The sequence below is a fragment of the Papaver somniferum genome, chromosome 8 (genome assembly GCF_003573695.1).
Source record: "Papaver somniferum cultivar HN1 chromosome 8, ASM357369v1, whole genome shotgun sequence".
Taxonomy (NCBI): Eukaryota; Viridiplantae; Streptophyta; class Magnoliopsida; order Ranunculales; family Papaveraceae; genus Papaver; species Papaver somniferum.
In genome coordinates this window covers 43,076,958-43,093,696 of record NC_039365.1, presented here as the reverse complement: position 1 = coordinate 43,093,696, position 16,739 = coordinate 43,076,958, and the positions used below count along the sequence as shown (strand labels likewise).

General features: G+C 38.4%; 1 protein-coding gene across 4 annotated transcripts; it reads right to left on the bottom strand.

The window, feature by feature from the left end:
* Positions 1-216: 216 nt before the first annotated feature.
* Positions 217-5,680, bottom strand: LOC113306801 (RRP15-like protein). 4 transcript variants are annotated; one of them, XM_026555716.1, is made up of 10 exons: positions 4,588-4,727; positions 3,183-3,338; positions 2,461-2,959; positions 2,283-2,384; positions 2,097-2,178; positions 1,967-1,986; positions 1,787-1,847; positions 1,367-1,446; positions 570-653; positions 217-476 (listed from the first exon to the last, which is right to left on the bottom strand). In XM_026555716.1, exons 3-10 carry the CDS (start codon positions 2,920-2,922, stop codon positions 414-416), a joined length of 954 nt encoding a protein of 317 aa, XP_026411501.1. In that variant the 5' UTR covers positions 2,923-2,959; positions 3,183-3,338; positions 4,588-4,727; the 3' UTR covers positions 217-413. The 4 variants fall into 4 exon arrangements, with proteins under 4 accessions (XP_026411501.1, XP_026411502.1, XP_026411505.1 ...); XM_026555717.1 differs by having other exon boundaries at positions 3,183-3,245; XM_026555720.1 differs by lacking the exons at positions 3,183-3,338; positions 4,588-4,727 and adding an exon at positions 5,619-5,680.
* Between the last annotated feature and the right edge of the window lie 11,059 nt (positions 5,681-16,739).

The following is a 16,739-nucleotide window of genomic DNA, read 5'->3' as shown; positions in this document are numbered from 1 at the left end:
GAACTGGCGGACAAACTTGACGAGACTGATAGGTCATAGTTGCTCACAATGAAGATTCAGTAGTCTGCAACACAGCTACTTCTTCCGATGTAAAATCCGCTTATGGTTGGGATATAACATGTACCACCAAAACCACCAGTGTTGTTTGTGTGTGCTGAAAAAGAAATGCTGGGTGATATGGGGTTCCCTATTTTCAGTTTAACAAATACCTTTACGAGAAAAAAAAAATCATGCAGACTATCTTTTTATCTATAGCCCATTAATGGAACATCTCAATATTGATTAAAACTATGATATAAATACCTGAAACAGAAAAATTCAGACTTGGAAATTTTTTAAGAAGATTCCCAATTCTCAAGGAATTTCGAGCCAAAAATATTACATTTACCAAATAAGGTCTAGAGTATAAGAAATCAATCTTCATCATCAGAACTCTCTTGCGCCATCCCGCCGGTATCATGTGCCATACTCGAATCCTGGAGGACATAATAGAAGTATTCACAAAGTTCAGAGTTGTAAAAGTCCAACTAACAAAGAAACAAGAAGTAACACACAAGACATGTTCTTACCTCCATTTTATCCCAGTTCTTCAGCTTTGAGTTTGACAGCATATATCCATCACGTAATGGAGCCCACCCAGGTTCATTGTCAGCCTGCAAAACACTTAAAATCATGTATAAGATATTCTATGAATGTGCCAATTCCCACCAAGAGGAAAACAAGCATAGACAAGACTGAGATGAGAGCAAAGTTTTCTTAGCATTGAAGGTTATTTGTTCTGTTTTGAAGGAATGAAACACCATCAAACGACGTTAAATTTAGATTGAAGAATATGAATTATGAATAGAACTCAACAGATGTATCTTCAAAAATGCTTGTCCTCGGATGCATCTTATGGCATGCTCAGTTTTTATTGGATTTTATATTGAAAAAGAAACATTCATTAAACCCACTTATGAAACCAAGTAACATCAGATGCTTTATGTCATAGTCCATACATTCTCCAAGTGAATCTATCACCCAATTGACCAATTCCCTTAAACCCCTTCTTAGTTGTAATTCCTACACCGTCTCCCCAATCTCCGTAAGGAAAAACAAGTATTTGTGACCTACGGTTTCCATTAGTTGGTGGTATCACTTATACAACAGGTAAGGTTGTTTTCACAGCATCCATCTCATAAGTCTGTAAATACAAGCTTACAAAAACTTGAACAGCATGCTGCGAGGGATGATTTTAATTGTCTCTCTGCCAAACTCAATAACTTATGCCACACAAGTCACCGACTTTTTTCAATTCTTCTATTTTCTTACACACTGATAAAATCTTTGAATAGAAAAAACAAAACAAAAGAAAGATATACACCACCTTGGAGGAAGTTTCAGCTGGTTGTGAATTTCTCCTGCGTATTTCTGATAAGAATGTCTGTCTCCTACGCTTAGCAATTGCTGTCAAGAATGGTACATTTCCCGTGTTATAAAGGTTGAACAAAAAGCACATCATGCATCGCATACCAAGATCTAGATGAGCATAAACTATACTGTTTCAACAATCTGAAATACTATGATGACAAGAGCAGGAAAACATGACTTCCCCTTCAATTAAAACAACTATGGAAGTTTTTACGAATTCCCAGGGAGGTTTCCCATCAGATAGATAATTCCAAAAAGAAGTTCTGAAGAACCTACTTTAAATAAGTACCCGATTCTTAGCTTGTATGCAATATGAAAATTGCAACGTCAACTATATCAACAAGACTAACATCTACTGTAAGCGCAACTGAAATACCTTTGGCGTCTTTAGCCCTTGATGGATTTAGTCCTTTCTGAGCATTTTGCGCTTTGCTGACCTGAAAACAACAGGCAACAAATTCATACGCAACTACTAAGTTGGTTCACAAAACACAGACTTATATTTTGATTCGAGGGGAGAGGAAAAACGTTGCATAAGCATAGCAAACGGACTTACCGCGGTAAATAGCTTGATCACTGAAATTTGATTGCACATGAGAAATAGGAATTGATTAGTGCAAGGCAGAAAATTAATGAAGCCAATTACATTTTATGAGAATTTCTAAATTAGGATAACACAGCAATACCTCCTTTAGTAGCAACACTCATAAGAAACTTGTCGTGTGAGTCTAAATATGCAGGTAGCTTAGCATGGCCCTTCTCCCGTTCCTGTTAAACTTACCAATTTTAAATTAGAATGACCAACTATAAACATGCCATTTACCTTCAAGCAGAATAACTGAAAAACAACCAGCAAGTTAACAACAAATTACCATATGTTTATCCTTCTTGGCCTCCCCTTTGGCCTTTCTTTCGCTTAGCTCTTCAGCAAGTTTCATAGCAACAAGCTCCTTGTGCCCTGACAAAACAGGGCCCTGCATTGAGATTAAACTTTAGAAAACTTCTTTTACCAAGAAGAAAGTCCAAAAGATCAAGCTTCTTAGTTCTTACCAATTCAGGGTCTGCAACTTTCTTCCCAATGATTGTGCTGAAAGCCATCTTAAACGCTTTACAACCATCAGCGAACATTGTAATTCCTGGCTCTATATTTTCGCCTTCGTCATCAGAATCCCCTTTCACCTCATCATCAGCATCTGAACCATTCTCACCATCCTCTCCACTAGAATTCCCATCTGAAGCTGCCACTTCATTATTAACAGGTCTTCGATCTACACGTGAAGCTGTTCGCTTATGCGCAGGCTCCTCGTGCTCTTCCTCCTCATCATCTGAGTTGTACTGTCTCGCCCTTTTGCGAAACAGTTTTTGCATTTGCTTGTCTACCCTAACTTTCTTATCAGTACTACCCCGAAACACTTTCCCTCCTCCCCTTTTCCCCTTATCATTTTTGTTAACACGGGCCTTCCGCCTCGTTGGAACCTTCCTTGTGGTTATCATATCAGTTTCTACAGACATGGCAAAATATTGCGAAAGCGCCTTATCTTCTTCCTAACTACAATAAAACAAATTATAACCTACTGTTAAGTTTCTATAGAAATCAAAACCAAATCAAAAAAATCAGCAAAAGACATTAATAGATTTGAAAAAGCTAGGGTTTCTCAATTATCAAACCCTAATTAAAACTACAGCTTCGGAAAATCTATTGAAACATAAAAATAAAAGACGAATTGATGCAGTAGAGACGCGTTTTATTGAAACAAAAAAAAGATAGGTACCTTGTGTGATGAAGTTCAGCAATAGTGGTGGCGGTCTGGGAAGAGTTAAATGGTTTTGAGTCCCTGAAAGAAAGAGGCGAGTCTTCTATTTTATGTTTCTTTAGAATTTTCGGATCTGTAGTTTTAATTAGGGTTTTGATAATTCATACAAAATTTCTGCAATTCATACAAAGAAGAAAGGCAATACAAGTAAGAAAACAGAATGACTCAAAATCAAAACAGATGAAAGTTGAAAAGCAATTCAATAACAAAGCCAAGCATACTGACACACATAGATTGCATCAAGATTTCAATTCAATAACAAGTTACTGAAACAAACTTAGCTGCTATTGAGTACATGGTATCAAATTTTCTCCTTAAATAAGTTGGGGTGTAACTGTTTGTTTTGTTGTATAGATGAAGAGAGTGCATAAGTTTTTTTAAGTACTAGACATCAATCAATCATGATATAGTGAGTGATACAAGAACCCCACAGCCTAAAATAGCCTGCAATCATGAGAGCTGCTACCTTGTTCATCCTACTACTAAACCCTTAAAAGTTAAAACCCAATTTTACATTCTAGCTACTGTAAATACAGTGTTGTAACTCAAACTGAAAGTTAACAGCAATCACAAAATAAATCCAAGTACTCTGAACCAGCTACTTTGCATGTAACCAGGATATCAAAATGGGTTCTTCGCTAAGCTCAAAAAATCAAGCACGAAAATTCTCAAACAAGCTCTTTTCCTTCATTGACTTGTTCAGATCAAAATTCTGAACTAAACATGGCCAAACATACACATAACAAATGAGAGTTTTCTTTGAAACAATTTATCAAGCACTATGTAAACAAAGCTTAAATAGCATACATGTTAAACCCATGGATGATAATTGGCCGACTGTTAAGGAGGCCTTCTATAGGGTGACTCAATCGGATTTTGTCCGTCACACTTTTGTGGTCACTTTTTTTTTTCTCCATCTCAATTTCTTCAAAATTGATCAAATCTTAACGATTTGGATCAAACTTTCGCCAGATTCTTCTAATTGACCAACAACCACATCCCAATTTCACATCAATTACTAATTTTCAGTAACGAAGTCCATCAATTTCTATCTACTTTTCATTCATCACATCAAACTCAGATTTTTTGCCTTCACAATTTCTTAAAATTGAGATACAATTTTACATAATCAAACAAATTGATTCCAAAATTAGATCAAACACACTTAGAAAAAAACAAATTCCCTGCTCAAAGTTCTTCAAAATACCCATTAGATCGATTAATGTCGATCAATTTCAGCACTATCTTCATTAAAAAAATAAAAAACAGAGAATTTCATCAAGATCCCATCAAAATCACTTATAAATTCAACCACGACAATCAAATAGTGAATAGAGACATGGGTTTTCTTAGAATAACTTACCTTTTCAGAAAATGATGTTAAGGAAAAGAGATGGTGGTGACTGTAAGGGAAGAGAAGGTTGCAGCTGCGGAAGAGAAGAAGAACATGAATAGAGAAAAAGAGAGAGAGGCGAATGAGCAGTGTTGACTAGAGTTGCTTTGTTTTAGGGTTAGATTAAATGAAGGGCTAGGATTAACGACGTATTATAAGCCTCCATTTCTATGCAGCCCTGGACTAAACTATGATGCAATTTAGGGGTGGGCATGGGCCGGTATGGACTGGTTTTCACCTCATCCGCATTCAATTCAATACACTACGGATTTCAATTTTAACATGCGCATGTAATCCAACATCCAATGAATGCACGGATGAACGGTTTGAGTGCGGATAATCCAACGGATTTGTGTTGGTTAAAATTTATAATGAAAAAATAAAGCCTATATGGATGATTTCTTATAAAACCTACACATTTTATATATGTATAAATATAGAAGTGCCATGGACAACACTCCAAGCAAACACCTAAAAATTCTAAAACTATCTATATAAATGCCCTTGATCTGACGGTATGACGTCCAACGGATTTTCAAGGTTGCATCTGGGTCCAATCTGTAATCCGTTGGATTTCAAAAATCACATCCGCGTCCAACCCACTAGTGAACGGTCAGGACATCCATCCTCACAAATATGGTTGGTCCCGGTTAAATCCACGGATTACGGATAAAATGCTCACCCCTATGATGCATAGTCGTTTTTTTGTCGGCCCACTCACTGCTGCAGCAGTCATCTTGTTTGTATGAAACAAACACTATCATATCATTATTCCATTCAATATATAGAGAAAAACAAAACATATAAAAAATCATTAAAAAATTAAAACTCCCAAGTAACCAAAGAACGGAATCCGTGTATACATGTTAACCCCCTTCTGTAAAACCCTAAACCAGTAGCACATGAACATCTCTAAATCTATTTTCATTGCACAAAAGGCATACTTCATAAAGAAGTGAAAAACGCTGAAAAATCTCTGAAAAGGAAGAAACACAAGTTACCTTCTCCTCAAAGTCTTAACACAAGTTGTGTAACACAACTATACAGTCTATACTTGATGAAGAACTGCTATTGCTCCTCTCGGTCTTTCTGCATCTGCATATTATAAAAAACAAAACAGAAAAATAATTAAAACCCATATCGATTGACAACAAAAATGGATTTATAAACAGAAACTAAAAAGAAATCAATCGATTGGTTTAGCTCAACAAAATAAGAAACCCTAGAAATTGAAAATCCTAGAAATCGATTGGTTTATAAACAGAATAACAAATAAAGAAGAAAGTACAGAGAAATAGAAGAGGAAACTAAAAAGAAATCAATCGATTGGCTTACTAGAGGTGGTGGTGCTCGATGGAGAGGTGATAGTGTTGTTGATGGAGGTGGTTCTCTGATAAGTGGTGATGGAGGCGACTGGAGTGATGAGGTGAGAGAAATGGAAAGAAGAAATGAAATTAAGGTTTACCAGCTGAGAGTTTAAGTAGTTAGGGTTTTAGATATAGACGGATAGGATTGATTAGGGTGATACGAATCTAGGGTCTATATTCATCGGTTTGATCGGTTCAGTTCGGTCGGTTTGTATGGTCAAACCGTAGACTGAACTGAAAGATCAACGGTTCTTGTGTTATGAACTGAAAACTGACCGTTGGATGAACGGTTTCGTCTCGGTTCATGTCGGTTCGGCTCGGTTCTATGCAGCCCTAGAGGCGATGGTAGAGGTAGAAGGGATGAGCGTTTTGAGTTAAGAGGGTTTAACCAGGATGCTTATGGATCGTTGGATAAACGATTCATCTTAAAGTGAAAAAATACGCTGTTTTTTTCGGCGCTGGTACAAGGTAACCAAATGCAAGATTATATTAGGGGGTACCAAATTGCTTGGTATGTTATGTGTATTTTGGTACACCCCCAAGCAATTTGGTTCCCCTAATAGCAACCTTGATTTTGCGGGTGGCTTATTTGCCGATATGTCTCGTTGACATTGATATAAGATTCTCAGCTTATATGTATCCTGTTATCAATTTTATGTCATTTATCTTTATCCAAATTGGTATATAAGATTCCCATCTTGTATGTATCCATGTATCAATTTTGCGAGGAGTTATCTTTATTCAAATTGGTATCGAAATTTGAGTCATGTGATAGATTTTTTTACAGATTTGACAAGATAATGCATAGTCTCGGTATCCACATGATGAATATACTTCGATATTTAACAATTAAATCTAGCAAATGCATATAATATCATACAATGATTAATCCTATTTCAGTTCAATTCGAGATTTCACAGTTTGATCCAACTATAGGATTTATCCTTTTTCAGAATGCAAAAGCAGAGGAATTTCAATCAACAGTCTTAATATCCAATGCATGAGTGTTGTGATAGACGAAGAGGATCTTATGAAGATTTATTTAGTTCATGCACATATTTATCTTGTAGTTCAATTTTGGAGAAGAAATTAGCAATAACTTTAATATATTTTTTTATAATTATTAAAATATGCTTAGTCATATCTAATGCGGTACTTGAGCTACAATATTTTTCGGATTCGATGGTTCAATCACATATTGTTATGGTATTATAAGTTTAATATATGCAAATCCATTTGACGGAGGAAAAAAATACTTAAATTTGACAGAAATCCATATTTTCTGCTGATTAGGGTTAGTATCGATTAGGTTTGGTTAGTACTCAATGTCACTAATACCATCGTATATGTATCTTTAAGGGTCGGCACGATATCATACCGATACCTGAGACGATGAACCACACTACTACTTATCCCACTATTCATGTAAGGCCTTTCACTGTACTGCACATACCTTACAATCTAGTGGTGGAAATTACGGTTTAGTATATGGAGAAAGACATGCAGTGAACCTACGAGTACTGATTTCCATAAAAAAAATATTATATTCTCAGATTCTTAACTGGATCCACTATTATAGATTGAGGGATCAATTTTTAAGAAGCAGATATACACTTTGCAGGAAGGTTCAACTTCAAGACGAATACAACGCCTTTTCGAAGACTGATTGTTGATGCAAAGGTGTTTTACAACTATGTCTTGGATAAACTGAAATATATGCAATCCAAGATCTAAACTTGCTTCCAAATTATGTTCCTCCATAATACATGGTGTTTTTTAACTTATCAATACCTATGTATGGTGAATGACTTATTAGGTATAATACTACGTATGGATAATGAATATAAATGCAGTTAAAATAGTGGAAAACTGAACAATTATATGATATTTGCCTTATGTAGCACACGGGGGTTTGTTTAGCTATTATGTTTACCGCGACAGTAATGGAAAATGAATCAGAATAATTATGAAATATTAAATTTCTAGAAGAGTCTGTTATAAAGTATCATGTTGGAACTAGGTCACATAACCTCTCATATATTATGGATTGGCCATTTAATTTTTCTTGGATACAGGGGTGCAAACTCCTTTCTTTTATAGTTTTAGTGAACTATTATTATAAAAGCTTTGAAAGGAATTATCCATCACATTTTAGATACTAAAGAGAAAGTCTTCATCGTACAGGTCTCGTATACCATCACTGTCTAATATATTTCCAAAAGAGAAAGTATGGTGGTCCTTGTCGTTTTAATGGATTAATCTCCTCCAAATAATCATCTGTTAAAGCATTGCTCGGTCAAACTCGCAAGCGTTGCTATCTCAAGCTTGTTGTCAAGTTTAGTTTCCAAAACTATAAGTCATGATTTCTAGTCTACTTATAGCTAAGTCTCGGATTAAGATAGAAAGTGTAGTTGAGCATTAGACTTCACGGCGTTCATCGATTGAATACGAATAACTACTAATGGGAGCTTGTAGAACTTCATCAACAAAACGTATGTGGACAGTTGAACTCATCTATGACTCAGAAGTCTATCTACTTTATCTCCTAATTGATAAAAAAAGTCGTACAGCTATATAGGATTCAATTATACACATTTGATATTTCGAGTTGAGTTTAACTCGCTTACATATTTCTCGAAATATGTGTTAGTAAGCTTTCACTTTAACCTAGTTCATCTTATATTCTTGACGAAAGTCAAAAGATGATCATGTGAAAATCGCCTGGTAACATCTTACATGATTTGTGTGAGACAATCATTTGATGTAGACTCGGAATATTTCGTATTGATCATTCGATCACTTGAAAATTTCTTTGAAGCTAATAGTTTGTGTGAGACAGTTGTTTTCGTCTTCCAAGAATATTTCAATGGGAGTTTAGAACAATTGGATATAAGCATCGTATGCGTACTTGCATATATGTAATCCAAGTTCAGGAACCGTGGTATGCATATCCGTATGCGTACTTGTTGGTTAATGAAAGTACGGGAACCTTGTACGCATACCGATACGTGTATTGGCGTGAGGTTCAGTTCCGGGATTTTTTGCTGAGTTTGGAAGGTATGCGTACCAGTTTGCTTACTGGCGAACCCAAACTTAGTCCAGCCACTAAGGTATGCTACCCGTTTGCATACCTAAGTGGATAATGTTCTAAAATCGATTTGTTCATGAACTAATACATTTATATAGGAATGCAATCTTTTGCAACCGTGGATACAATATTCATGACTTGATTCGAGTGAATCAAAATCAATTTTATTTCAATTTTGTCTTGTATACTTCTGGGAAAATATAAACCATTGAACAACTCTAGAACTAGTCTCATTTGAGTCATTTGAACTAGTTATGGTTAAGATGAATATGGTTAATATGAAAGTGTTGGTATGGATAACCTTGGTTAACTATTGTTGATCCAACAAAGTTGTACACGTTTAGGTACGGTTACTCATATCTAAATGAAGTCACTTTTCATTTGTGTGTAACAAGCTAAGTTCGATCTAACGGTTGAAAGATATTAGCTTGAGTCTAATCAGGTTTTCATCTAACGGTGAATATTGAATGCTTTGTAACCAAGGGTTGATGGTGGTTTTTAGTTCAGGACTAAATTTGTAAAACCCTGCGTGTGTCATCACTTTGCAAAGAAACGGATCCATGTAAAAGTGAAGAGTGTTCATCCTCTTCACTGAAACACTTATTGAGCAACTCAATAGTTTCTCATGAAATTTACCTAGAATGGTGCATGTAGCAACAATCCTAGATATTCTGTAAATTTTGGCACCTTCCCTGTATTCAATTAATAAAAGTTTATTTGAATGCTTTCTATGCTATGTTCCCCGGCTGAACCCTTAATGTTGATATGGCATGACAATTTGTGTTCACTCGCAGCAGAATAGCACGAATTTCCAAATATCAAGGATAAGGTCTTCGCATAAGGTATTCAATCAAAAAGCATGATGTTCTCTGGCAATGAACTTAAAAGAACTCTGTGTCAACACATAAAATTCAATCAATTACCCTGACTAACTTGCAAAAGTTAGGGTTTTGCGCCCTGCGCGGTATATCAGACCTAGCTTGTCGAAATTAAGCCCAGGCAAACTAGGTAATTAATCCTCCATGGATTAGTAGGCGCAAAATCTTGCCCGGAATCAGAAAACAAGGAGCCGCGGGATAGGAGCAGCAGCAAAGGGAGGCGTGGCCATGCCTTAAGCCAGCCGGCGCCATTTGCCATCCCCACGCCCCATCCCAAACTGGTCCTATTTCCCTCGACCAATCAGGTCGCCTTAAAATCGCCACACGCACATAAGTTGTGGCTAAGCCCATACTTTTCGGCCCCATTTCCCATCGACCAATCAGGTCGCTCTAAAGCCGCCACACTCACACCAGAAGTGTAGCCACGCCCTATCTTGGCCGGCCCCTCTCCTTCCTATCGACCAATTAAGTCACTTTAAAATGCGCCACAAGCACTAGAGGTGTGTCCGCGCCTTATGTTTGGACGGTCCCTTTTCTTGACCAATCAAGTCGCTTTAAACTCGCCACCATACATTAAAGGCCAAACACACCCTGTCGCGCCACCATACTAACTGGCAAGCCAAACACGCCCTGCCACAACAACATATTAATCAGCATGCCAACATGCCACTCTACCGCAGTAACATGCCACGAGCCACTTTAGCCTTGGTCATGCCGCGAAGCCCTAACTTTGGCCACGATGCCAAATCCTAGCCTTGGACATGCCGCCAAGCCCTAACTTTGGCCACGGCGCCAAACCCTAGCCTTGGCCACGACGCCAAATCCTAGCCTTGGCCATGCCGCCAAGCCCTAACTTTGGCCACGACGCCAAATCCTAGCCTTGGCCACACCGCCAATCCCTAACTTTAGCCACGGCGCCAAACCCTAGCCTTGGCCACGCCGCCAAGCCCTAACTTTGGTCACGGCGCCAAACCCTAGCCTTGGCCACGCCGCCAAGCCCTAACTTTGGTCACGGCGCCAAACCCTAGCCTTGGCCACGCCGCCAATCCCTAGCCTTGGCCACGCCGCCAAGCCCTAGCCTTGGACACGCCGCCAAGCCCTAACTTAGGCCACTGCGCCAAATCCTAGCCTTGGCCACGCCGCCAAGCCCTAACTTTGGCCAGTGCGCCAAACCCTAGCCTTGGCCACGCCGCCAAACCCTAACTTTGGCCACGGAGCCAAATCCTAGCTTTGGCCATGCTACAACGCCACAGGTGTGGCCATGCGAAAACGCCACTGGCGTGGCCATGCCACAATGCCACAGGCGCGGCTATGCCATTATTCCATTAACAGGTTCCAACAAAATGTGGCCATAATCAATGGCCATTCTTCCACAAAAGATGCAATCTCAGTGATACGTATTGATCTATGTACCTTGGTGACTATTATTATAGAGGCGGAATTCATAATAATAATAGACGAAAACTAGAAAACAAAACACACTAAGAACCAGATTCGAATAAATATATCTTCTCTACATTATGAACAAGAAAACTATTACAATTGTCTCTTTGTTACGCTCACAATCTCTCTAAACAGTAAATAATATTTAACTGTTTCGCTAAGCTTGCTTTTACAATCATTAATATTGCCTCACAAACTTATCTCTAGGTATGTGTGTTCAACCTCCTTTTCTAGGTGTCAAACCTCACTCTCTAGATGATCTAAGTGTGTCTGTATCACAAACCACACTCTAGATGTCTTAGCTATGAGCTAAACATCTCTATTTATAACTTTAATGGTTTCCCAAAAACCTTCTAGGAATCTATTTCCTTATCAAGGACTAATTCCTTTTCTAGGTATATTTCTTTTTCTCGGAATATTACCATGTCCAGGAAATATTCTCATTCTAGAATATATTTCCTTATCTAGCAATATTACCTTGTCTAGGAATATTCCTTATCTAAGAATACTGCCTAAAAATCAGTATTCCTTCCTTAAATTACAATTCTATATTCAATCCCTCTTGAGGATCACTAGTTCCCGGAGAGAGGAAGATACACATGTATCATGCACCCCCACTCAAGAACTTGAACTCCTGTGAAAGTTAGATTTGGAGGTTAGGGAACCCGAGAGTTCCTTTCTCCATGCTGCACCATCTCTCTTTGCTTGGAACTTGACTTCGACTTCCAATTAGAAAAGCGTCCTTATCTTCTTGTCTTGACTTAGTCTCTCTTCGCTCTGTAATTCAATCCTCTTCGAGTGGTTCCTCTCTATCAAACCACAAGTCTTTCACATGTAGCAAGATAATCTTGTCATCTCCATCATCATCTCGTAACGATGGATCAAACGACTTCAATTGTTAGGCATTAACAACCGAGAAAATTCCTAGATTAGGTGGTAAATCAAGACTAGAGACATTGTTATCGATCTCACCAAAAATACGAAACGATCCACGTCTCAATGGCTTCAACTTGTTACCTTCGTCATACGAATGTTCCTTATCTAAATTCAACCATACTATGGTCATCTTGTTCTTCTAACGTTTTTTAGCTTCTCGAATAACTCACCAAGTTGTTTGTAGAGAGATCTAGTGAAGACCATAAACCACAAGAATCTTCCCGAAAAGAAACGAACTTGCTCTGATACCAACTTGATACGTATTGATCTCTGTACCTTGGTGACTATTATCATAGAGGCGGAATTCAGAATAATAATAGACGAAAACTAGAAAACAAAACACATTAGGAACTAGATTCGAAGAAATATATCTTACCTACATTATGAACAAGAAAACTATTACAATTCTCTTTTTGTTACGCTCACAATCTCTCTAAACAGTAAATAATATTTAAATGTTTCGCTAAGCTTGCTTTTACAATAATTAATATTGCCTCACAAACTTATCTCTAGGTATGTGTGTTCAACCTCCTTTTCTAGGTGTCAAACTTCACTCTCTAGATGATATAAGTGTGTCTGTATCACAAATCACACTCTAGATGTCTTAGCTATGAGCTAAACATATATATTTATAGCTTTAATGGTTTCCCAAAAACCTTCTAGGAATATATTTCCTTATCAAGGAGTAATTCCTTTTCTAGGTATATTTTCTTTTCTCGGAATATTACCTTGTCTAGGAAATATTCCCTTTCTAGATATATTTCCTTATCTAGCAATATTACCTTGTGTAGGAATATTCTTTTTCTAAGAATACTGCCTAAAAATCAGTATTCCTTCCTTAAATTACAATTCTATATTCAATCCCTCTTAAGGATCACTAGTTCCCGGAGAGAGGAAGATACACATGTATCATGCGCCCCCATTCAAGAACTTGAACTCCTGTGAAAGTTATATTTGGAGGTTAGGGAACCCGAGAGTTCCTTTCTCCATGCTGCACCATCTCTCCTTGCTTGGAACTTGACTTCGACTTCCAATTAGAAAAGCGTCCTTATCTTCTTGTCTTGACTTAGTCTCTCTTTGCTCCGTAATGCAATCCTCTTCGAGTGCTTCCTCTCTATCAAACCACAAGTCTTTCAAATGTATCAAGATCATCTTGTCATCTCCATCATCTTCTCGTAACGATGGATCAAACGACTTCAATCGTTCAGCATTAATAACCGAGCAAATTCCTAGATTAGGTGGTAAATCAAGACTAAAGATATTGTTACCGATCTTACAGAAAATACGAAACGATCCACGTCTCAATGGCTTCAACTTCTTACCTTCGTCATACGAACATTCCTTATCTAAATTCAACAATACCATGGTCATCTTGTTCTTCTAACCTTTTTTAGCTTCTCGAGTAACTCACCAAGCTGTTTGTAGAGAGATCTAGTGAAGACCATAAACCACAAGAATCTTCCCGAAAAGAAAAGAACTTGCTCTGATACCAACTTGATACGTATTGATCTTTGTACCTTGGTGACTATTATTATAGAGGCGGAATTCAGAATAATAATAGACGAAAACTAGAAAACAAAACACACTAGGAACCAGATTCGAAGAAATATATCTTCTCTACATTATGAACAAGAAAACTATTACAATTCTCACTTTGTTACGCTCACAAGCTCTCTAAACAGTAAATAATATTTAACTGTTTCGCTAAGTTTTCTTTTACAATAATTAATATTGCCTCACAAACTTATCTCTAGGTATGTGTGTTCAACCTCCTTTTCTAGGTGTCAAACTTCACTCTCTAGATGATCTAAGTGTGTCTGTATCACAAACCACACTCTATATGTCTTAGCTATGAGCTAAACATCTCTATTTATAGCTTTAATGGTTTCCCAAAAACCTTCAAGGAATCTATTTCCTTATCAAGGAGTAATTCCTTTTCTAGGTATATTTCCTTTTCTCGGAATATTACCTTGTCTAGGAAATATTCCTTTTCTAGATATATTTCCTTATCTAGCAATATTACCTTGTCTAGGAATATTCCTTATCTAAGAATACTACCTAAAATCAGTATTCCTTCCTTAAATTACAATTCTATATTCAATCCCTCTTGAGGATCACTAGTTCCCGTAGAGAGGAAGATGCATATGTATCACTCATCCATTCAAGTTCGCCACCGAACTGACAGACTTGTGGCCAGTTTTAGGCGACCAGCCGCCTGAATTTATTGGACATGGATACGCCAGGCGCCACTTGCACCACCGTGCCACTGGCATGCATGATCCAGGCCACATTGCCACTGGCGTACACCAAAATGCCATTGTGCCATTATCAGGCGCCAACACGAGGTAGTCATAATCAACGGATACCCTTCTTCATGAGATGCGATCTCAGCCATCCAAGTTCGCTACCGAACTGATGGACTTGTGTCAAGTTTAGGCGACCAGCCAAGACGTGCCTAATTGCATCACATGTTATTTTCCTACGGTAAGAATCTTGACTTTGAATTGCCGCACATAGCAACCTGCTACACGTTTTCCACGAAAACACTCGAGACATCAAACATGTCACAAACTGGGGGATACTCATCAGGGTATTGGTCTGGCGTTTTACAGCGTGCGGCGTGCAATACGCCCGTTATAAGAAAGTGTCATGAAGCGTTACAATTAGTGGCGGCAATAAGTAACGAATGTAAACGGATCTACTTCCTTCGTCATGGAAGCATGGGTTTCTGACGGTTATACGTTACTCCATTATTCCACCACTCAATCGTTTCCACTTCCCATGAGACCAGGGTGCATTTTAATATGACTTGTATAAATAGGCTTCACCTATTTCCACCAAAAAAAGGAAGTTTTGGTCGGCAACAATATAGTATCCAGAAATCACCAAGAACTGATAGCTTTCCACTTTGCGAGCCAGTTCCACTTTCTGATACAAGTCATAAAACAAACCACATCTTCAGAACCAACCATTCTAGTCTCAACACTCTCTTCGCTTCCCTCCCTAAGACCAACCCTTCTCCTTCACTTTGTGACCGAAGTAAGCCAGGAACGACCATTTCTTGGTTTAGGAAAGGATTGTACAGATCGATCTCTCGAATCAAAAGTACTCCCGTAAAGTGCATTGTTTAGGGTCTAGACTTGTTTCTCATCCAAACACACAAAATTACCGAAAACATCAGAAATTGTTTTCACCCACAAACAATTGGCGACCACAGTGGGATATTAATCTCTCGGTTACAATATCAATTTCCAATTTCCAATTTCATTTTTCAATCCCGATCTCAAGATGGTAGAACTCAGGTCCGGTCAGCAACAAACCCTGAGAACACTAGCGTTGAAATCATCCCCGGTACTGACGCTCCTTCCAGTGGCATTGATACACCACCTGCCCTCACCAGCGACATGGAAAATGTTCCCTCAGGTGTTACACCGCCGATAATCAAAGCCAGAGTCGTTGCCGCCACCCCCAATGTTTTTTCAAGTGTGACACCTCCAACTTTCGCCAGAGCCGCTGCTACTCTACCTCCAAGACGAGAGACTGGAGGAGCCAGAGGAAGCCAAACCCCTATTACCATTGCCGATTTGATGGAAAGACAAAAAGTTCTTGCTAAGGTTAGGACGGACATGGCTTCAACTTAGAAAGAGGTACCTACTTTCCTCAAGACACTAACAGAGCGACTACCACAAGAACCACGCCAACTCCAAATGGAGACAATGAGGAATACTTTTAATACTCCTGGAGTTAGTACCTCAGTAGGACGCACCTTTATAGATGAAGAGGCCCGTTTTGATCCTGAACGTCCTTTGCAGAAGAATCAGTAATCCAATTTCATCACGCGTGAGGATCATGAACGACTTCTGCAAAATCGAGGTAAAGGAAATCAGCAATCCTCCTGAGTTCACAGATACCCTCTTCCCGTCAGGAGCTGTGTGATTTCCGGGGACTCCATCCACAAAATCAAAAGCAGTTGTTTCCATCCAGGGAAGCCGTTCCCAAACCCCAACCTCTCCTGCACGATTGATAGATGGAACTGGGACTCCTAACCACTGCTCACTCGAAGGATGTCGAGCTTGACAGCAGCTGATTGACGCGACCTCCGACTTCAACATTGTAACCGTCAAGACTCTTAAAGTTGCAATGGAAAATCAAACATACGAAACGTGTTAGAGCATTGCTCGGTCGAACTCGCATGCGTTTCTATCTCAAGCATGTTTGTCATGTTAGTGATCAAAACTATATGTCTTGATTTCTAGTCTATTATAACTAAGTCTCGGACTAGGATAGTAAGTGTAGCTGACTTGACCACTCATATTACTTTCATCATGCATGTACTACACTATGTACCTCGTGGTTTAGTTTGTTGACTTGGACACTCATATTACTTTCACCATGCATGTAGTACACTTG